Source organism: Copadichromis virginalis, linkage group LG13 (genome assembly GCF_057382275.1).
Source record: "Copadichromis virginalis isolate Kocher_CV1m ecotype Utaka linkage group LG13, C_Virginalis_male_GT1.1, whole genome shotgun sequence".
NCBI lineage: Eukaryota > Metazoa > Chordata > Actinopteri > Cichliformes > Cichlidae > Copadichromis > Copadichromis virginalis.
Window position 1 is genome coordinate 17920519 of NC_140630.1, and position 20445 is coordinate 17940963.

Here is a 20445-nt window from a genome sequence, read left to right on the forward strand (position 1 = left end):
CGAGTGACCGTCGTGAGGAACAGAGTGTCGGCTTCAACAGCAGTCAATATAAAAACAAAAAAACTAAATAAAAGGGAAAAAAAGAAAAAGCAGCAAATTCTCACGCTATCATCCCAGCACAGTTCAGAGGCACGTCCGAGCGACCCCCTCCAGCCGCCTCAGGTCGGATTTAATAAAGCGAGAGGCGCAGCGGACACGCTGGAGCCTCCTCAGCGTGGACGTACACATAACTGCATCGCAGCGAACGTTGCTCGTTGAACGTCGTAAAGACACACGCGAAGAAAACACTCACCGAATGTCGACGCGTTGTTTATTTCATTGCCCCCGCTGAGCAGCTGTTTGTAGTGGTGCGTCACCGACTTCCGCGTTAAGATGGAGTGGAAACAAAATGCAAGAAATAATTAATTTAAAGGACAGGCGGCGCACGCGGGCGAACTGACTGAGGGCTGTGCACTGCCGAGGAGAGGAGGATGGCGACGATGATGATGATGTGGTGATGAAGGTGACCATGATAGCTTTTGATGATCGTGATGGCAGTGAGGTGGAAAATGACCCCACCGTAGTGATTATAGTGATAGTGAATAACAATAAGTGATAATTAAAAGGTGCCATAATCAGTATTTTATGCGACAAATGGTTCCCTGTGTAATTTTAAGGGTGTTACTCACAGTGAGAAGCCCACAAATATTCAAATTATGGCCTTTAACATTTTGCTTTAGTGTCGAGCAGCAGTTTTAAAGAAAATCTGCAGCAGCCCATAAAATGATGGGCAAGCAGACAGAAAGTAGCAGGTGAAAAGTATACCTCTGCATTTCTATGCATTTTCACTATAAAAGCTACCCTGCCAGTGCCAAAAGGGCGATACCAGCACTGCTGTGTCTAAAGTTTGAACCACTGAATTGAGTGGCTTTGGGAGGGGCTTCCGAGAAATTTATCAGTGAGTGACAGATGCTCTGTAAAAAACGGTTGTCAAAGGGCACAAAAGGCAGAAGTGGCTCAAGAATGGTGCTTGGAACATCACAGGGTCATGAAAAAGTCTAACAAAGGCTCAACAGCCAAGGAGCCAAAATAATAATAATTTCCTTCTGGAGTCTGTGGTTCATCAGCTGATGCACACATGACCACAACAGCTGTTCTCTCAAGTGGCCAAAAACTAAATTTAAGTTGCATTATCATAGAAGTTGAAGCACCATCAGCTTATATCGTTCCTGTTTGCCTCGTACAAAACAATGAGGTTAAAAAAATACATCCATTTTATTGGAGTCATCATGAAGATCTGTAATATATTCTTGACTCGTGCAACCAACTCTGGGAAATTACATATCGTGACTAAGAAAGGGGCAGTCAAGGACACATATTTGTACCAATTTACCAGGCAACATGCCACATGTTAATTACAGATGTGCTGCTAGGTGGATTTTGTTCGCTTTAGACAGAGTTAGGCTCCCTGTTTCCCCCCATCTGTAGCTACACCAAACTACACACATCTTACTTAACACTCTATCAGAAAGAAACGATTAGACATTTCTTATTTTAAATGACATCACATAAAGTGATGACTACAACTTTTTTAATTAAAAATGCTCTAGTTTGTCACATTGTTCTAATATACTCAAGTAAAGAAGTTTTCAGATTATAAATGTCTGGTTGTGTATCGTGACACTTCCAGCTCAAGTAAATCCCTGCTTGTGCTGTAACTCCACGCCAAGAAAGCCCCTCACTCCCAGTGCAGTATGTTGGGAGAGACTCAGTTGTTAAAGAAGGGAACGTATCCTCTGTTGACTCAAAGCCTGAGCTCTATCTCTGTGAAGCCTTTCATTGTATTCAGCCTTATTACTGATGCGAAGTCTGCCGCTCTGTCCTTGGGGTGGGACAACAGCGCTTCTGTGCTCTGTCTGGACAAAGTGGGCACCTCAGAAACGAGTCTGCCAAACCATCATGCGTGTGTCTCTGCGTCAGAGAGATACAGGCCGTCTTGCAGTGTGGTAGGGAGGATTGGGCCATGGCTTTTGTATTAAGTGGGCAGAGAAGCAGGCGAGTGAAGCACAGCTGTCCTGTCCAAAAAAGAAAGAAACACATTTACAGGATGAAAACAGAGCTCTTTAACAAAAGGGAGAACAGAGCCAGAGAGAGAATTGTATACCCAGCCCTAACAGTCTTTTTTGGAAGCAGCTAGAATTTCTTTCGAAAGAGATTAGAACAGGGTGTGTGTGTGCTTAAGTGGAAGGAACGGGTGGTGTAAGAGCAGGGGGTTAACATAACAAGTCTCACTGAGTTAAAGATAAGCAGAAAGTAAGCAGAAAGAAAAAGAGAGGGGAAGAAAAAGGGCAGAGGAGGACAGAGAAAAGGTGGAGTTGGTACCCGAGTAGAACAATGTAGGATTAATTCTTCACAGGAGGTCAGTGGTTCTGTCAGTAGGTGGGACCAAAACTGGGAGTTGGTGTAAAAGACAGACGTGTGGTTTCAGTGTTAAGATTTCCTTGGCGGGTGTCTTTTGAGCTCTCTTACCCGCACATGAAACCCGTCAGACTAGCAGAGCTTGATCGCCCCAGTGTGCGAGTACATGACTCAGCAGTGTTGAGCCATGTGCATATTCTGAACACTTGGTGGAAAATGATCATGCTCGTTTGTGTTAAAACAAGCCTTTGTACTCTACGCACTTTTCCGTTTGTTGGTTTCAACATGTGATCGGTGTTCCTCATTGTGCCGGCACAAGCTAAGATCAGTTCTTTATTCTTTTCAAATTTTTGTAGCCAACAGAACCCAAAGCATGGCTGAATACAGCATTTAAGAGTTCTAATGACAAAAAGCGCACACACATTTTCAGGAACATTGTGCACTTTGATTGTCTTAATGGACTGTTTTTAAATGGACAATTAGTAACCTAAGATTTTGGATTTTGAAGGAGCCCTTTCCTATGAAAAGAGTCTGCCAAACCAGCATTTTAGTAATGCATATCATTGCTTTTACTCTCGGTGAGAATGATTTCTTCTTCTAAAAGCATGTTTGGAAAAAGAGAAAAAAAACATTGTTTTCCACTCGGTGGAAAATATAGACTTGCAGCACTTGGCAGAGTTGCAAACAGCAAGCTGAGCAATCCCAAAACAGAACAGTAGAAAATAAGCATTTGCTGGATGTGTTTATGTGATACACTGCAAAGAAGCAGCTGAAGGAAACCGAATCAAATACTCAGACAAAACCTCTATATATCCCGAAAGGTGCTCTATCATGTGGGAATGAAAAGAATCCCCTATTGGAAAAACTACTGCACTGACTTAGTGTTGCACTTTCATAATCCACAAAAAAAAAAATCGAAATCTTTCATGCTCAGCAATACAGTTTGTGTTGCAGGCTCTCCTAAAAAATGTATTGTCTCCAAAACTAAGCCAAAATAATGTGCCTTAAATCCAAGTAAGTTCTGTAAAGTTCATTTCGTAAGCTTGTACCTTTAGGTCAGTGGCTGTTTAAAAGTGTGTTGGCTGCTTTCTAAAAGTTTCTGGGAAACTTCCTTACCTTTGCAGCGCTCCCAATGGAACACCAGAACCAGCTGAGGCCAGTTTGTTTTCTGTTTATCTGCATGCTACAGCACAACAGGCTATGAAAGTCAACCACTATTTCAGGTCAGGACACTACCAGCAATTTTACAGAGTAGGGTTTATATATAGTCATCAACTGATAAAACTTTGTGTATACCAAAATAATGAAAAGGAAAAAACCACAACATGTTTGCAATTGACACGCTGATGCTATTATGTGTACACACACACACACACACACACACACACACACACCATACTCACTGTACTTGTAGGTTCATAAGACTGTGATGAGCTTTGCACATATTTGGTCATAAATCAGAGAATTGGAGAAGCGATGAAAGGCATTGATGAGACGGCACACGCAGTAGCCAGACTTTAGCCTACGGCAGCCATCACCACCACTTGAATCCACCTGACTACTCAGCCAGTAGCTTGCAAATTTCTGTTTAATGTTCTAAAAACTACATTTTCATGCATTAGTTTCACCACTTTCACCAATCTACTGCCTCCTGTTGCTGCACTGATGAGTCTGAAATGAAATCAGCCTGATGCATTATTAGGTTATAAACTTCATCCTTTTTACTTTTTTAAAGTACCTGCCCATCTCCAGGTTTAGGTGCATTTATCTGCCAAGAGAGAATAAGCAGTATATGCTGCACAGCCCAATTATAGCAGATCAAAGCCAGGCAACACGAAGGAGGAAAGTGGGGATGAAAACAGCGAGACGTGATTCAGGACAGGGTTTGTTTGCTTCACAGGAACAGCACCCAAAGTGGGAGTAAAGTGAATAATAAATAGAGCCCCCCTACTTTTCATTCATTTCATCAGAGTGAATCACAAGGAAACAAAGACAACATATTTCTGTTCTGAGCAACATAAGAGTGTTCTCATATTTACTGACTGCTGAACTAGCCCCACTTCACAGGATTAACCTGTGTTTCAGATGTGTGCGTGTAAAATTACAGCTTTCTCTCTGAGCATTGATAATGGGTGGACATTTAAATATGTGATCAGAAGGCTTTTAAGGAATTTGCTTTAATGTCTCAACCAGATCAGAAAGCTTCAAGCATGTGATGAAAATAAAAACTGTGTAGCAACGTGTTTGTCTTTCAAAGTTTACATATACTCATCATGGGCATGGATGTCATGCTAATTCTGGGCTTTAAATGATTTATAGATATTCAGGAACCACCAAGGTTCAAGCTTGCCATGAACCGGTAACTTAGCTCATGAAGGCAAGCTTATACTTTTACTGAGGTTTAAAAATGTTCAACTTGTCACTAAGGAGCTAGCTGAGGGTCTGACTCGGCAGGAGGGGTTATTTAATGACAAGAAACAGAAACCATTTCCCCTCATACTTCACAGCACCGTGATGAGGACTATTACTGGGAGAGAAAGGTCAAATATTCAATCTGCAAATCTTGAGGAACTGAAACAGTGAAGCTTGAAGACACTGCGTGGAAATGACAAGAGGAGCACCGGTAAGAGGGTGAAATAAGCATTTCCCTCAAGAAAACAAAGTCTTCTATCAGAATGATAATTTTAGACCAGCTGTTGGATTTCAACCAAACAAAAATGACGCACAGAAAGAAACTTTCTGGAAAGAAACTTTATTAGATCAAACCCCTGTAGATACTTTACGAGCATTTAAAGTTTTTGAAACAGCTGAGCAATAAAAAAAGACTTACAAAAGATTTTTTTTTTTTTTTTTTTTTTTTAAATGGCAACCACCTCACTGTAGACACAAATACCATAACCAACACCCACTCCTAATACAGTTTACTCAATAGGCAAACAGATTACTGACATCCACACCTACACACACTGCATACTTAACCCTATTTTTAAAAACCAACCTGTAATTTAAATAAATCATTAATAAATATTACGTATTTTATCATTAGGTGGGTGTACGGTTCTCTTTTTAGGAAGATTTCATTAGTGATGCCGGTATGTATGTGCCCATGTAAGAAAGATATTTAAATGTGCAGAATACAAAAAAAGTAATATTGAAGAGGACAACTAACAATAAGACAAACACAGAAACGTACGCCACCTTTCCCTCACAAGGAAAGTCAAATATATAAATATCATAGTTCTAAAGTGCATCTCTCAAAGACTTGTCAAATGAAGTCGCCCCGATTAAAAACAAACAACAAAAAAACCCAACAAAAGCCTAAAATAGGTATGTCTGAACATGCAGCAGATATATTTAGCAAAAACTACCTACGTACATGCACAGATTTTTTTTAATGCAATGAAAAAAAAAAAAGGCAACAGATAAAAAAGGGGGGTATACACTTTCACATTATCAAGAGGTGATAATTCTGTGCCGTTTCAGTCCACTGGTTTGTTCACACTTGGCTTTACAGAATATTTTATTTAAATTTTAGCAAACTTGGCTGATTAAAAAGAGCACACAGTGGTGTAAAAGTTCATTCTTTCCTTTACAAATTCATTTGCAGAATCGCTTCCATCCTGCAAGTTTTAAACTTCTTCACTCCTCATCCGCACGTCTGAGACAAGGTTGCAAGTTTAGATCTTAGGCAGCTTGGGAGCATTGATAAGGGGGTTGGTCTCTTGCAGAAAGCGCCGTCCGGCACCCTTGTAATCATAAGTGCAGTCATGTGTCTCTGCGTAGCGGTGAACTGCACAGAAGTTCTGACCGCACCTGTAAGATTTAAATAAACATTCAAGTTTGTATGCAAAATATATATTTTTATAGTACATTCCTCTTGAGACTTGATAGTCAGTAAATTAAAAAACAAATAACAAAATCCCCCTTCAGCAGGCTGTTTGCGGCATAAATGTGTAAATGCAAAGTCTAGATTTTCTTTCCTTACTAAACACCTCTTCTGGTTACACCTGGTGGTTACACCTCTTCTGCCCTCCAATTTGATTAATTTATTAGCACTAACAGAGTAAATTACATTACTCGTTTAATCACAAAGGCTTACAGTTTGACTAAAGCAGTAGTTGGGAACATAACCACTTCAAGTGTTAAATGTTAAGAGATTACACAGTGTTGCATCAGATTCAGTGTGTACGCCATGGACAAGGCCCGAGAGGGACAAGTAATCCATATTAATGTGGTGAGGAGAAACTTTGATAAAGCTAATAACTTGTGACAGAACAAGCAGCGCACAGAGATGTGTTATCATTGGGGATATGGCAGTAGGACAAAACGACGAACAACGAAAAGACCGCTTTGTACAAAAAGGCTCGCTTCAAGGACGAGACTGACAAAACCGGGGGTGAGATGTGATTTAGAGGCAGACAGCAACTGTGTGAGTGAGCGCAGCTGGAAATGCGGCTGGTACTTGTACCTGCACTCATAGCTGGTGGCCAGGCCAGTCTTCTTGCCACAGAGGAAGCAGTGCTTTGAGCTCTTCTTCTTAGTGCCTGTGGGAGCCTTGACTGGAGGTAGGTGGTATGTTGGAGTGCCTGAGAGAAGAGGAAAGACTATTTATTTATAAGACAGTTGCCAAAGACGAGCGGCTGATCAGACAAAACAGTGCAAGCCAAAAGCGTATGGACCCATATTCATAAAGCTACATTTGGCTGTTTGCTCGTCACAGTGGGTAACTCCACGTTTGATTTGGCAACTCCCAAAAGAGAATTTGTGTCTCCCGCTAGAATCAAACTACCAACCTTTTGCTTGCCAAGCAAATGCATTAACCACTAAACTACAGAGCCGTTATGCACCTGTAATCATGTATGTTTAGCAAAAAAAACCATCAACAATAAAAAGCAACAGTCAGTCTTCTTACATTGAACACATCAGCCTAACACAGACAGATCATTAACCCTAAAAGCCGTTCACATCTTCCATCCAGCTGAAGCCTCAAAACCGGTAGTGTTCCGAAATCTTATCAATAATCATCCCTTTCTCCACGACTTGTATTTTCTTAGGTGACAGCTCATCTGCGCTTGTGGTTAATTATTGTTTGCAGAAGAAATTTCTAATCCTCCTTGCTGTCAATCTGGGTCTTAGATGTTTCATGCTCATATCTCCCATCATCCAGCAACAGCACTAAGAAACTGAGGTTCTCTTTGATGCTTACAAATCACTATCTTTTAAAAGGGAATATAATATACCCCTGTACTAAGAAACGAGTGCATACAAAGATTATTCCAATATGTATTTCAATTTAATGTACAGGTATCACAAAAATCAAACAACAGGGCACATCATGATGGTATGTTTCCCAGCTTTTTTGTTTTAAAATGTGTGCACAAAGCGCAACTGAATAGCTTAGGCACATTTTTCACTTTTTGAGAAATCACTTCCCTGTAATTTAGACCCTTTTAACCTTCCCTATACCTCAAATTTGCTCAGGTTAGATCCATCACAGCAGTCACAGAGGAATAAAAATGCTAGATCAAAACAGGAGTCACAAAAAAAAGGAAAAGAGCACTTCTTATCATTTAATGCTCTGGGGAATGTTGTACTTCTCACTAAACTGCATCAGGCACATCAAGCAGCTGTTTTCACCAGCTGTCAAAAGGCAAAACACCTGTTGTGACATCACGAACTGGAGGGTGACCAAAAACGCAATATGTTTTTCAGTCCCAGAAAGCTCAGCCATCGGGCTTTTCTCTGAGTTATTTTCATATCGTGTATTATTTCAGCAATGTCAACCGGTAAAAACAAAAATCACAATGGTGTTATTTTAACAAGAGTTTCTAAGCAAGTCTTCACAGTTATTTTAAGGTTGGTTTTAATAAAGTTTGCATTGTAAAAATTGTTAATGAGGGAAACCAGATGTGTTGTTGTAATTATAGTTTTGGGCAATAAAAACAAACAAACAAAAAAAGCAAACAGTCTGCGTTTTTGCATCAAATATCTTTCTATGAAGAAACCCAGCATAAAATACATGATTCATTTCTTTAGTCAGGAAACACTATTTTGTCAGCGTGTACCCGTGATAATCCTGTCTGTGGAAGCATTCAGCTCTGTGAGCCAAAGGGGATGTGGGAACATACAGATAAAACTGACGGCTCTGTGATCAAAGTACAGCAAGCTTGCAGGTTGGGGTATGGGATTGGATTTTTATTTGTTTTGTACGCTTTCTTTTGTATGCCATCATGTGTCTGCTACCAGACAGTGTTCAGCTACAGCCAGTAGGGCTGCACGATTTTGCATAAAATGAGAATCACGATTTTTTGGCTTAGAATTGAGATCACGATTCTCTCACGATTTTCTTTTCCAGTGTAAATATTTATTGCACTTATTAACTGCACATCAACTTCGTAACAGTTGAGACTGAACATAAAAACAATAAATAAACATAAAAACAACAAATGTCTCACGTTTTGTTGTTGCCGCAAAATGTTGTACTGCTTGAAATTCCGTCTCCACCGTTGCTCGACGCTGTGTGTATAGAGCAGGTAGTGCAACAATAGAAAAATAGTTGCGGGACGGCACTGTGTAGCGTTTGTCTAGGGTGTTGATCATTTTCCTAAATCCCTCGTTTTGCACAGTGTTGATGGGAGCCATATCTTTGGTCAGGTGATAAGTGATAGCCTCCGTAATTTCTTTGTGCCTGCGGGAGTTCGACGTGTATAGGGAAGCGCTGTATAAGGTTCCCGTTATTGATGTTTGGGTGGAGACCGGAACGGATTTTCTCCTGTCACTTTCTCGTCATCCCTGACGTGCTCTCCGTTGTTTTTTCCCTGCTAATTTTAGCATTACACGGCACAGCTTCTGTATCACGTGGTATAAGGCTCCGCCCTTGACATTTGTTCAGCAGGAAGAGTGAGCGCTTGTTTTCATGCAGAGTACGTCCCGGATCATAATGCGGTACAATGGTCGTCTTTTTTATTTATTTATTTATTTATTTATTTTTTAAATCGTTGTCATTTGGAAACGAGATCGCACATAAGTATGAAACGAGATCGCGATTTTCTAACGATTAATCGTGCAGCCCTAACAGCCAGTGTCACTCGCATTATCCACATTGGGTTTTTGTAGTAAGCCGAACTTCATATTGTTTACATTTAATTAAGTGTGTTCCCAATTCATTTTTCTAATCTTTATAGTGCTCACTTAATTCAGGGGAGCTGATATGTAAATTTGTGTGTACACAGCAGAGGGAGCCTAGCATTTCTGATGTTCTGCCATAGATCAGTCACTGGTGTCAGTATAAAGGTTCCAGTGATTTAATGGAGCACCGTAAGAGGTTTGTGGAAGTTGGTTTATCTGATACCTTCATAAATCAGAAGCGCATGCAAGTGGAAATGAGTTTTAATACACAGGCCCTATGTATTTTCTATATAATTATTTATAATTGGACAGTTGAGGCTCTACAACCAGATCAGTGATGTTCAGTAGCTTATCTAGCTCACAATCATTAGTAGATCATGATCCAATTTATAGGTTACCGTAGTATGTGAAGTATAGAAATTAATGACAATTAAAATTGCAGGAACAACAAATGTGACCTTGAGCATAACTCGGGTGCTCAAGGAAAACTGTCCCATTAGCTGATCTTTGTGTTCAAGTTTGATTAAATTCTGACCAATATTAAAGGAAGCAGAGTGATTCTTGTGAATTGTGTAGGGAGGGACAGATAGTAAAAGCCTCATGCACTCATTTAGCTAAGGAGTAACACATTAAAAACTTAATTTATTACTGGGAAATAATAGCATCATAAGAGAAAGTGTTGCCATAACTTTACCAGCCTTGTTCTAAGGAAGACTCTGAAAAGCAGTTCAGGACACACACAACCTAAAGTGCACCTCTATAGTTACCTTGACTGACCAACTGCATATAACAAAATCTAGAGACTTTGCCGCAGGGGCTTGAGCTTGAGTATTGCTTAAACCAATTCCAGCCTGTCATTCAGTCCACTCTGTCTCTGCTTTCCTGCCTACTCTCTGCTATGTCCTGTCAAAGCTAAAATGACAAAAAAACAACAACAAAAAAACTAAATTAACACCATAAAATCAAAAAGCTTTTCAATAATTACATCTTTTTTTAGAAACAAACCCAAAATTTAATAAATAAATAAATAAATACATTTGATTTCTCAGTTAAAGCATAAACAACTGACTGAACTTTTTGCCATAGGGGAAAAAAAAAATCTCAAAGTGAGTTTAGGTTTTTTCTTAAAAATCCCTGAATGATGTAAAGAACTTTGGTGAGAAAACAAGAGAACCCCTGAGCTGAATGCAAAGTACTATACTGTTTATAATGTGAGAATATCCTCCATTAGTACTGAGGTAGATGGTACAGGACTCCTCTTTTTACACTGAAGTGGAAGATAAATTTGCTTTTAAAGAAACCATGAAGGAGGCACTTGATAACTTTGAGGCAACACTTTAGGTGATAATATACACAAACTATCCCTACTTTTTCAGATCCTGATTGAAGACATCAACATGGAAGGGTCAAACCCCAAAAAGATACAAAAACCCTACCCTATCCCTGGTAGAAACACACACACAATTTTGTGCGCAGTACTATACAAAAGTCTTGAGCTGCCCCTCATTTCTTTAGCTAGGAAAATGGAAAAGAGACACAGCAGACATATAGTATGTCAGGCAAAAACAGATTGTCCAGTTCTAACACAGCCTGAACTCTCTTAAGAAAGCTTTCTTGTAATTTATTTACATAGTCATCAGGACTCCAGGCTTCTTGAAGTACATTCAAAGCTCTGCTTTCCAGATGGTACTGCGTGGTGAATCAGAATCTGACAGTACTCTGTGTTCATAATTCCATTAATTATGACAAGATCCCCACCATTTAGGCCCAAACTATGCCTATGCTGCTAGTAATAAAGTGTCCAAAGATACAAATTAAAGTTGCCTTTTTGCGAAATTGTCAGCTGTAAGTAGGCACAATACTGGTTCCTCATTAGGTGTCTTTTTTATGCTTCAATTATTCATTGGTTCAATCCCCCACCTGTGATAATCATGTCCTTGTTATTCAGTGTATTGGTCAGCATGTATTAATTCATATTTTTTAACAGACCAAAGTAGCAACTTACAAATAAGTCAGCATTTTGCTTGGAGAATTAAAATTCTTGTAGCACTGACAAAGTACACACTAAGGTCTTCTACTCAGCTACACTGTCTGTATGTGACTGCGCCTATAAAAGGACAACATGTTAACTCACAACTGTTCATTTACAATCTATACCACCAGAGCATAGCAAATGATGTTGCACTTTGCTTCAAAATTCACAACTCAGATGTCCATTCAAACCACAACAATGCAAAAATTTCTTAAGCTAGTACTTTATAAACGCTAATGTCGTTTGCGTGTCCCTTACCTATAGTCCCAAATGAATTCATGACTCCTCCAGCTGATGCAAGAGTGCTGGTGGTCTGAGAAAAGAGCAGAAATATTAAATGTTTTTACAGGGTGCAAAACTAAAACAACTGCAGCCTTCAACTTAAAAAAAAAAAAAAAGAAAGAAAGAAAAAAGTGATTTTCTAAAAATTGTTTTGAATGACTTCAATGAGACTGGCTGACCACACAAATACTAAAAAAACAAACAAACAAAAACTTTTTAGGGTAACTCAATTTCACAAATTCAATCTTAGCAGCTAATGCTGACACTTATCTGTGCTCACCATGTAAGAAGCTGATGCTGGGGGTAATGGTGACATTTGCCTTATGTGATCATCCCGCAGAAGTCTGTCAGCAGGGATGGATGGCAGCCTGGAGCCACGGCTGCCCTGTCCTGAGGCAGTTGCAGGAGACAAAGCCAGTGCAAGTCCCAGACTCTCTCCAATACGGTCCCTGCTGCTGCCGCCGCTGATGTCTAGAGCCCTTGTGGAAAGAGAAGCCAAGAGCTCCGAGCTATTGAGAGACCCCACTGGCTCCTTATACGCTTGGTTTGCCACCTTAGTGATGTTTCTTGCTTCCCTCTTAGAGATGAGCTCTAGCCTTTTGCCAGGTGACTCTACTTTAACACCACGAATGCGTGGTGGATGAGTTGACAAGGTGGTTGAAGGGTGAGGAGATGTGCTGCCTTGTTTTGCTGAGGATTGTGCTTGAAGATTAGGCTGTAAACAGGAAAGTGTGGACTCAAAAGGCTGAGACAACAGTCTAGCTGAAGGTGACAGTGAGGTGGAGGCAGGTAATGGTGAGGGAGGGCTGATATGAAAGGATGCGCTAAGCTGTGTCCCATTAGCTCTGCTGGTGAGAGTTTCATTTGTCCCACGTGTCCAGGGACTAACGGGGGAGGGGGAATGTGGCAGTTGGTGCTGAGCCTCAACCTCGCGGGTCTGACAACCTTCCTCTGGCTGGGTGGACACATCCAGACTCAGAGGATCTGACAAGTCACCAAATGGAGATCCAGGTTGAGTTGGTGCTACAAGCCCAACAGTTTCATCCAATACACCCAGCCCAAATGATTCCCCTACAGGTTCAACTGGGTCAAATGTGGCATCAGGTGGCCCCCTGGTACACAATGGAGGGAGCTGAGGGTATACACAGTCCCTCATCAACCTAGTGCTGCCAATGTCCAACCGGGACACTTTAGGAGGTGGGCGGATCTTGGCAAAAGGTGGGCATGTCTCCCATGGCTCCTCCTCCTGAAGCATATAACAAGACGGGGAGGAGAAAGAGGGAGGGGGTCGTCTAGGGATGGGCAGATGGGCAGAGGTCGCAGCAGGAGAGGCCAGAGAGGGGTCTACGGATTCATGGTCTACAATTGGAGGTAGAGGGGCATTTGACTGCCAAGGCTGGTTGATCTGAGGAAGTGAGCGCAAGAGGCGATGATGGTGTCGAGTGTTGGAAGGTCCGAAAGAGCTGCCACAGGGATGAGGGCTGACAGGGGCCCGTGGTTTTACCTTTGCAGACTTCTACAGGACAGAGACATGGACAGAAATTAATCGACGGAGTTATATCAGATGATTATCTTAAGTGTATATTTACCCATGTTGGAAAAAAACCCATCATACTACTGACTAGATTTAAGATTATTGCGTAAATTTGATGAGTGCTAAAGAAAATGTAGGGCCAGCACAGCTGAATCTAACACAGCTCTACCCTCTTACTAACGAAGGGAAATTAGTGTTTGGTGCTTCATATTGGCTCCATGCAAAAATATCATTATCACTCTTTAAAATAATCAGAACTAATCAAAAGTGACTAGACTATTAGATGTAATTTGATTTTATTCCTTTCCTGATTAAAAAAAAGATCAAAACATTACAACACAAAATATTAAGCAGCAAAGACTGAAAGAGCATTACATCGTAATACAGAAAGCTCTCTACGCACAAGGCAAACACATATAATGGATCCAAGGTTTATATATTCACTTCCGCATACACGGTATCATGCCTCAGCCTGATAAAATATGTCAGACAAATGACAAAATGTCATTGATTTTCTTTGATCTCAAAGGTTCCTACCTTCTTGTTGAGGTTCATGTCCTCCATCTTGGCTTTGAGCAGCTTCATTTTGGTCATAGTGATGGAGTTCTCAAGGCTCTGCTGTGCAGCTGTAGAACTCTCTCCATCTTCTTCGGCATACACATTGAACACAGAGCCACCACTGGAAAACACAACGAGGGAAGAGAAATAAAAAACAAAACAAAAAAACAACGACAACAAAAACAAAAATACATTAGCAATTCAGTGTCACAACATTTAATTGACACAAAAACAAGGAAAAATAAGACCATAAATTCAGCTGTAACGATCTACAGCTAAAACTAAATATCCTACAAAGTCTGTATAATTATACTTCACACATTGACACATTGAATTGTACTTTAAAAAGAAACGGAAACATTTCTTTTGTGGTTATTATCATGCATGATCATGTGACCATGAAGAGTACAAATTTCTAATCACAATCCAAATTGTGTGCATATTTACAGTATGTGGAAAGATCATATAAAATCAAAAATAAAACAAACTATGACAACCTCAGAGATTCAGATACGGGGGTCAGGGTACCATCTCCCCTGTCGACCACACGGAAGACATTTAGTTGGTCCCCCTCACGATAGACCACAAACGTGACCTGTTTGTTAGCCAGGTTTTTCTCCCAGCCTTCCTCCTTTGTGCTGTCCATCAGGTCAGCCACTTCTTTAACTGGATCCTCCATGGTTACTGACAAAAGAAGAGAGGGGGTTTAAACTGCAAAAAAACAAGACACTTTATGTAATTTAATAAAAAACAAGGAAGCAGATTAAAACCAAAAGCATAAAAACACTGACTACAGTTTGTCAGTCTTCTTACCTCTCCTGGTGTTAATTGGGCCTCCTCTCATAGCTAAGACCAGTTTCAAAGTGCAGCCCTCTGCAATGCTGCAAACACAAATCAAATGATAATACATAAACGCCATACCAGTAATATCAGTGCAAATATTATGAAAGAAAAGGAAATAATGCATGTACTTGGAGGGTAAAATGATTTACTTCTGAAGCAGAGGCCCTGATTTAAAGTAAACAGCACTTCAAGGGACAGGATGTTTTCCAGATGAACTTAAGTACAGGAACGGGAATCCCACTGGAACATTTGGCGCATATGGGCAGATGTTTCATCGCCTACTCTACCCCTCTGCTTCACAAACTTAAAAAGCATGCTGCAGAGTGTGATAGGGGAGCCGAACGAGATCTCACCAGAGACTGTTCATGTGGAAAATTAAGTGACAAACATTCATAACAATACCACCATCTGCAGCCAGCAGAGCACTGAAGGATGAGTTCTGCATCTCATAAACTGACAAGAGTGGATAGGGCAAATTCTCCAAATATGCTGTTTGTCTCACCCAATGCCACATATCTGGCTCATCTACAGCATGCTGAAGTGAATTATAAGTGAGTCACCACCACAGCAGGAAGGCTTTTAATGTGCACCTCCAAATGACACTAAATTTTCACAGAAAATTTTTAAATGCTTCCTGTCTGTAACTGCTCTAACAAGCTCCCCTGTATTTGTGATTTTGCCTTAACAGCAGTGCTCTGAAGGACACAAAGGGTCAGGAAGAACAGTTTTACCCGTAGTCATGTAGGCAATGTTCATCGTCCAGCTCCAAATTGTTCCAGATAAGGTGTTGCTGGGCAACAGGGATACCTTTACAGTCAGAGAGAAGGCAGGAGAGAAAACAACCAAAGTTGACAAGGACCTGTTCATATTTGATAGACAAAGTTCAATTACCTGACAGACATGCTCCAATTACAAGCAATTGCACATGACTAAAGATGATTAATGTCTGCCCCCTAAAGACAAAACTAAGCAATCACAGAAGCAATGACGACTTAAACATGGAGGTAAATAAAAATAAACTATTTATGAGCTAGAATGTCAGCTAATGCTGTATCTAAAACTATTGGATACGTGTCTAAATTGAAACATTATTCCAAGTGGGACCAAAATAACAAAACTCCAGTAAAAGACTGACAGGCTACTGAATACAAAGGCTCTCTAGAGGTAATGATTGGAATAAGAAGTAGTGTATGAGTAGGAAGCTCTCAGGAAGCTCTTTGTGCCCACAATCAGTGAACTCACTGCCCCGGTGCTGGAGGTGAGCCAGCGTTAGTGAGCAAGCAGTGGTCTCTTCATTGCAGAGTGATATGCTCATATGCTCACAAACACGCAGGCCTGGCTGACAGACCTCATCACACGCAGAGGTAGGGCTGGGCCATATTATACCGTTCACGGTAATACCGGTATAATGTTAGGCAACAATAGGAAAATGAAATATCGCGATAGAATATGAGTAAAACGCGCATGCGCAGTGCCTTTGTTTTCATACGCACATGGCCGATTGTTGAGTGAAACAGATGAACCAGAATTGGTTTGTAAAAATGGTGCAACTTCAGTGATGTGGAACTGGTTTGGTGTTTGTCTGTCAGATACACGACAAAGCACATTTTTTTGCAGAACATGCAAGCGGCCGTCGTTATTGTCGTATTTGTCGGACTAAGATGCTCTTAAATCTGGGAGTAATCTGGGTCCTAAACTCCTTATTCTTCAGTTCAAACGAACACTGCAACTTTAATAAAACGATCAGCATTGCTGCTTTACCAGGTGTAACTATGAAGTTTAACTTCCAGGCATCCATTAAAACAAAATTTATTACATTTAACAGAGTTAGAAGTTAGCGGGAAGCTAGCGGAAGTTAGCTCGCTAGTTACCTAAGCATGATATTGCATGTTCTGACTGAGAGATTTCTGAAAAAAATCAAACGTACAGCTCTGCTATCACTTCCAACATAAATGAAGACAGGAAACTAAACAGCAGTGACGTTTGTAGGGTTACTGAAGTTGGGCTAGCTGGTATATAATGATGTGCTACGTAATCGCTAGCGACACAGCTATGTTAGCATAACATAAACAGGGAAGCTGGAGGACGAACACTAACACTTTTCCACTTATAAAAGTTAACGTTAAGGTTCCTCATGGTTAGAGACAAATGCAATCGCATGGCAGGGTGCTGTAAACAGACCAAACTTCAGTCAGGAGAACAACTGAGATAATCCATCCACAATACGAGGTTAGTCATTAATATACTGCAACAACATGGGAATAGAGCAGCTGCCAGAGAATTCAACATTAATGAATCAATGGTACAGAAGTGGAGGAAGCAAGAAGAATGAGTTTAATAAAGTTTGATTTATCTGACTGCTTTGTTTCGCTTGATGTGCGTTATAATCCCGTGCACCTTATGGTCCGAAAAATACGTATTGCATACTGCAGTTTAATTTTGCAAAGCACCTCTTTTTAACTTCAGTGGATATTATATATGGTTATGCTCAGGATATGTCAGCCCATTTCTACTGGAAAGGCATTTCCAGTAGAAACTTTCAGCAAGGAATTTGTATTTGCACTGTTACATTTTTATAAAGCTTTAATGTACATAAAAACCAGCTTCTTATTTAAGTGAAAATAAATGGAAGGTTTTCTTTTTGCGCTAGTAATGTTGTGGAGTTGTATTTTGTCTCGCATCAATTATATCGTCAGTTATATCGTTATCGCAAATTTTCAAATATATATCGTGATAAATATTTTTGGCCATATCGCCCTGCTCTACGCAGAGGGCTTTCTGACCACAAATGAAGAATAGCGGGGAGGAATGCAGATACTCAAGGTCAGCTTGATGCTTTACTAAGCAACCTTAAATTTTTGGGGGGAGTTTAAAAAAAAGATTTCTATGTATTTGTATAAATGGAAACAAACAATTATTTCCTAATGTGGCCAAATTCTTTCTAACACAGAACAGATTTTCTGTCCATTTTTGGTGCCTCTGCCATTTCTCTTGAGACAAGCCAGCAGATTTGTTGTGGTAATGATAATATAAGGAAAATTCAGCAAACACACTGACCTTTTCGCATAGTTTTTAATGTCACAGGAAAGTGTATCTACAAACTGTAGATTAGTTTGGCGATGTGACTCAGCAAGCTCATCGCTTTTGCTCTCATTTTGTACAAACAACTGGAACAATAGCAATGCTCTGGGTCAGAGCGACCGTAAGTTTAACCAGTACCCAATGCTGGATCATGAGGCATGGGATTTAAATGAGGACAGATCGTTCCAAATTCCCCCCCCCCAATTTCATCCAATGGGGATAATTCAGATTTCAAATTAAACCATACAACCCCAATCAAGATTAATCAGGTCATACAGTAATAAATATTGCACAAACGCAGTGTAAACGTGAGTTTGATTCTTTTCCCCCCCACTTATTTTTAAGCTTCATTACACTCGATAATAATCTGTAATTTAAGTCAACAATACAAATAACTAGAAAATTATAGTATCCAGAATTGTGTAACTCTGTCTCTACAGAGCAATGCAGAACACCTCAGAAAAACCTGACTAATACGATGGCAAAATGTATGTCAAAGGTTTTACAATAATCTGTGCATCCATTTTTTTTCCAAACAGTACAATAATATGTGTTGTAAGATAACAAACCTACCCTGAAGTGCAAACTACCGCAACATACAAACTAAATATTAGTGAGCTCCGTACCTTCCAATCTCTGGATCTTCGCTTTGACTGAAATGACAGCCTCAAAGGGCAACACGCGCAGCTCAAAACAGGTCCCTGTCAGTGTCTCTATGAAGAGCTCCATAGTGTCATAGAAAGGGAGCTTATATTGAAATGCTCCCACGCTATCGTCATTGAAGAAGGGAGGCTCCTTCCTGTCGGTCATCTTGGCAGAGTGGGAGAATGACTTTAGGAAGGTGGTGAAATGGTGGGGCTGCCCCCAGATGAGGGAGAGAGAGATTGCTCAGTGGCCTCACAACTGTCGCACATCATGCAAGATGACCACATCTGTGAGGAAAGAAACAATAAGTTAACATCACAATGTAAAATAGAATAGCATAGCCTTTTATTGCCATTGTATATGTACAACAAAAGTGTGGAAAAACCTTCATTTAATCAACACCAACTTAGAAGTAGAAGCACTGGCACTTACTATTGGGTTGAGCATTCACAGTCAAGCATCAAGGTCATTTTTGTCTACACGTGCATGTTGTACCATTTTTTTTTCTTGCTTTAATGATTGGGACGTATATCTAACGATGGACAACTGGTAGTATACAAATTTACATCAGTCATTACTGCACGTGTAATGAAAAACTGTCCTAAAAAGCAAAACTGCATTGTTGTGTTTGTAATTATTTAGCAACTATTTTAAGATAAAGGATTTTATTAGTATCAGGAGACACATGGAACCTTCTCATAAAATATTGAGGACATCATTAAAAGGGCCTGGCCAAAATTCAAGAAGATCAGATGTGTTACATAAGCCTATTATTGGTATGAGGTGTCCTGTGACTGACCACAGCCTTTGACAGCACAGCTCTTCGGTCACATGACTCAAAGAGCATCATCCAGGATAGAACCTGTGTGAGATGAGTTTTATTAAGAGAGACAGACAAAGGGGGGAGAAGGGACAAAGACCAGCAATATATGTATATTTGTCATTTTCGTTTCGATTGAACTGATTCAAAACGTACTATAACCAGATTGCTATTTGAACGCAACACGTCATCTTCACTTCAGACCCTACAAGCGTCTATCTACTGGTAACCAGTGGAGCCCAAATATATGGCATAAAAACTGAATATGAATAGTCTTGTCTAAGAAATTTCGGTAAACGAGGCCTCTGGTGTACTCTTTCAGACATTAGGGAGTTTCTAAAAACAACCCATTCGCTAAAGGAACCTGTTAGGGTGCAGTTTTAAAGACAAAGATATCTACACATCGCCTTCGGCCATATCCAACTGTATACAAAAGACCACAAACCCACAGAAGCAGCCACGGGCCATGTAGGAAGACATGAACTCGGTTAGCTAGCTGCCTGACAACGGAGATTGATGGTTTTAGTACAATTCCAGAAGCTAACATTAACAAGCAAAGGTCATACGGGCCGTTTTAACGCCCCGCAGCTTTTTCCCCCAATACGGCGTAAACATGAATGACGTTCGCAGTACTGATCAAACCCACTTACCAGTATCTGCTGCAATAACACGATGGGAAGCCCGTCTAGCCGACGCTGCTAACGGTAGCTTTCGTTGCCATGTTAGCCAACAACTCAAACAATGGCTTTCTCAACCGCTGGCTAGCAGACTGCTAGGCTACTTTCACGGGCTTCAGTTCTGTCCGTCCATCGTCGAGGCCACCGTTACATTCAAAATTAAGCAGCACCTCATCGTGTTAGACCATGAAAACGACACATGGAACAAACCGTCGACCCGTATCTGTCGCCGAGGCCCTCGGTTGGCGACATACCTGTCAAAGACGGAGAACAACACCTTTCCGACTTCCCTTGACTGACACACAAAGGGACCAATTGACGAACGACGAGGTGGGCGGGACAACGACTCGTTGCGAACAACACCAAATTCTTTCACTTTACACAGCATGAAGCCCTTAAACAAAGCATACAGTTTATGTAGAGCAGTCGGTTTATCCATCAGACCTGA

The 20445-nt window shown here is 40.5% G+C and overlaps 2 protein-coding genes across 8 annotated transcripts in view; both read right to left on the minus strand.

Annotated features, from left to right (window-relative positions):
- Window positions 1-454, minus strand: part of marchf8 (membrane-associated ring finger (C3HC4) 8) — a 94447-nt gene extending 93993 nt beyond the window's left edge. Inside the window, exon 1 of one of the 2 annotated variants that reach the window (XM_085477698.1) lies at window positions 293-454. The gene's annotated coding sequence lies outside the window, so the exon portion shown is untranslated. The remainder of the gene's footprint in view (window positions 1-292) is intronic. The other variant, XM_085477697.1, reaches the window with a different exon arrangement.
- A 4679-nt stretch (window positions 455-5133) lies between these two features.
- zfand4 (zinc finger, AN1-type domain 4) lies at window positions 5134-20292 on the minus strand. 6 transcript variants are annotated; one of them, XR_014923591.1, is made up of 11 exons: window positions 19971-20292; window positions 18482-18787; window positions 15506-15581; window positions 14745-14812; window positions 14429-14615; window positions 13911-14052; window positions 12120-13355; window positions 11816-11870; window positions 11531-11632; window positions 10293-10437; window positions 6920-6983 (listed from the first exon to the last, which is right to left on the minus strand). XR_014923591.1 is itself a non-coding variant. In XM_085477713.1 (10 exons), exons 2-10 carry the CDS (start codon window positions 18663-18665, stop codon window positions 6075-6077), a joined length of 2202 nt encoding a protein of 733 aa, XP_085333839.1. In that variant the 5' UTR covers window positions 18666-18787; window positions 19971-20290; the 3' UTR covers window positions 5134-6074. The 6 variants fall into 6 exon arrangements, 3 of the variants coding, with proteins under 3 accessions (XP_085333839.1, XP_085333840.1, XP_085333841.1); XM_085477713.1 differs by lacking the exons at window positions 10293-10437; window positions 11531-11632 and adding an exon at window positions 5134-6210 and having other exon boundaries at window positions 6866-6983; window positions 19971-20290; XR_014923593.1 differs by lacking the exon at window positions 11531-11632.
- Window positions 20293-20445: the final 153 nt, after the last annotated feature.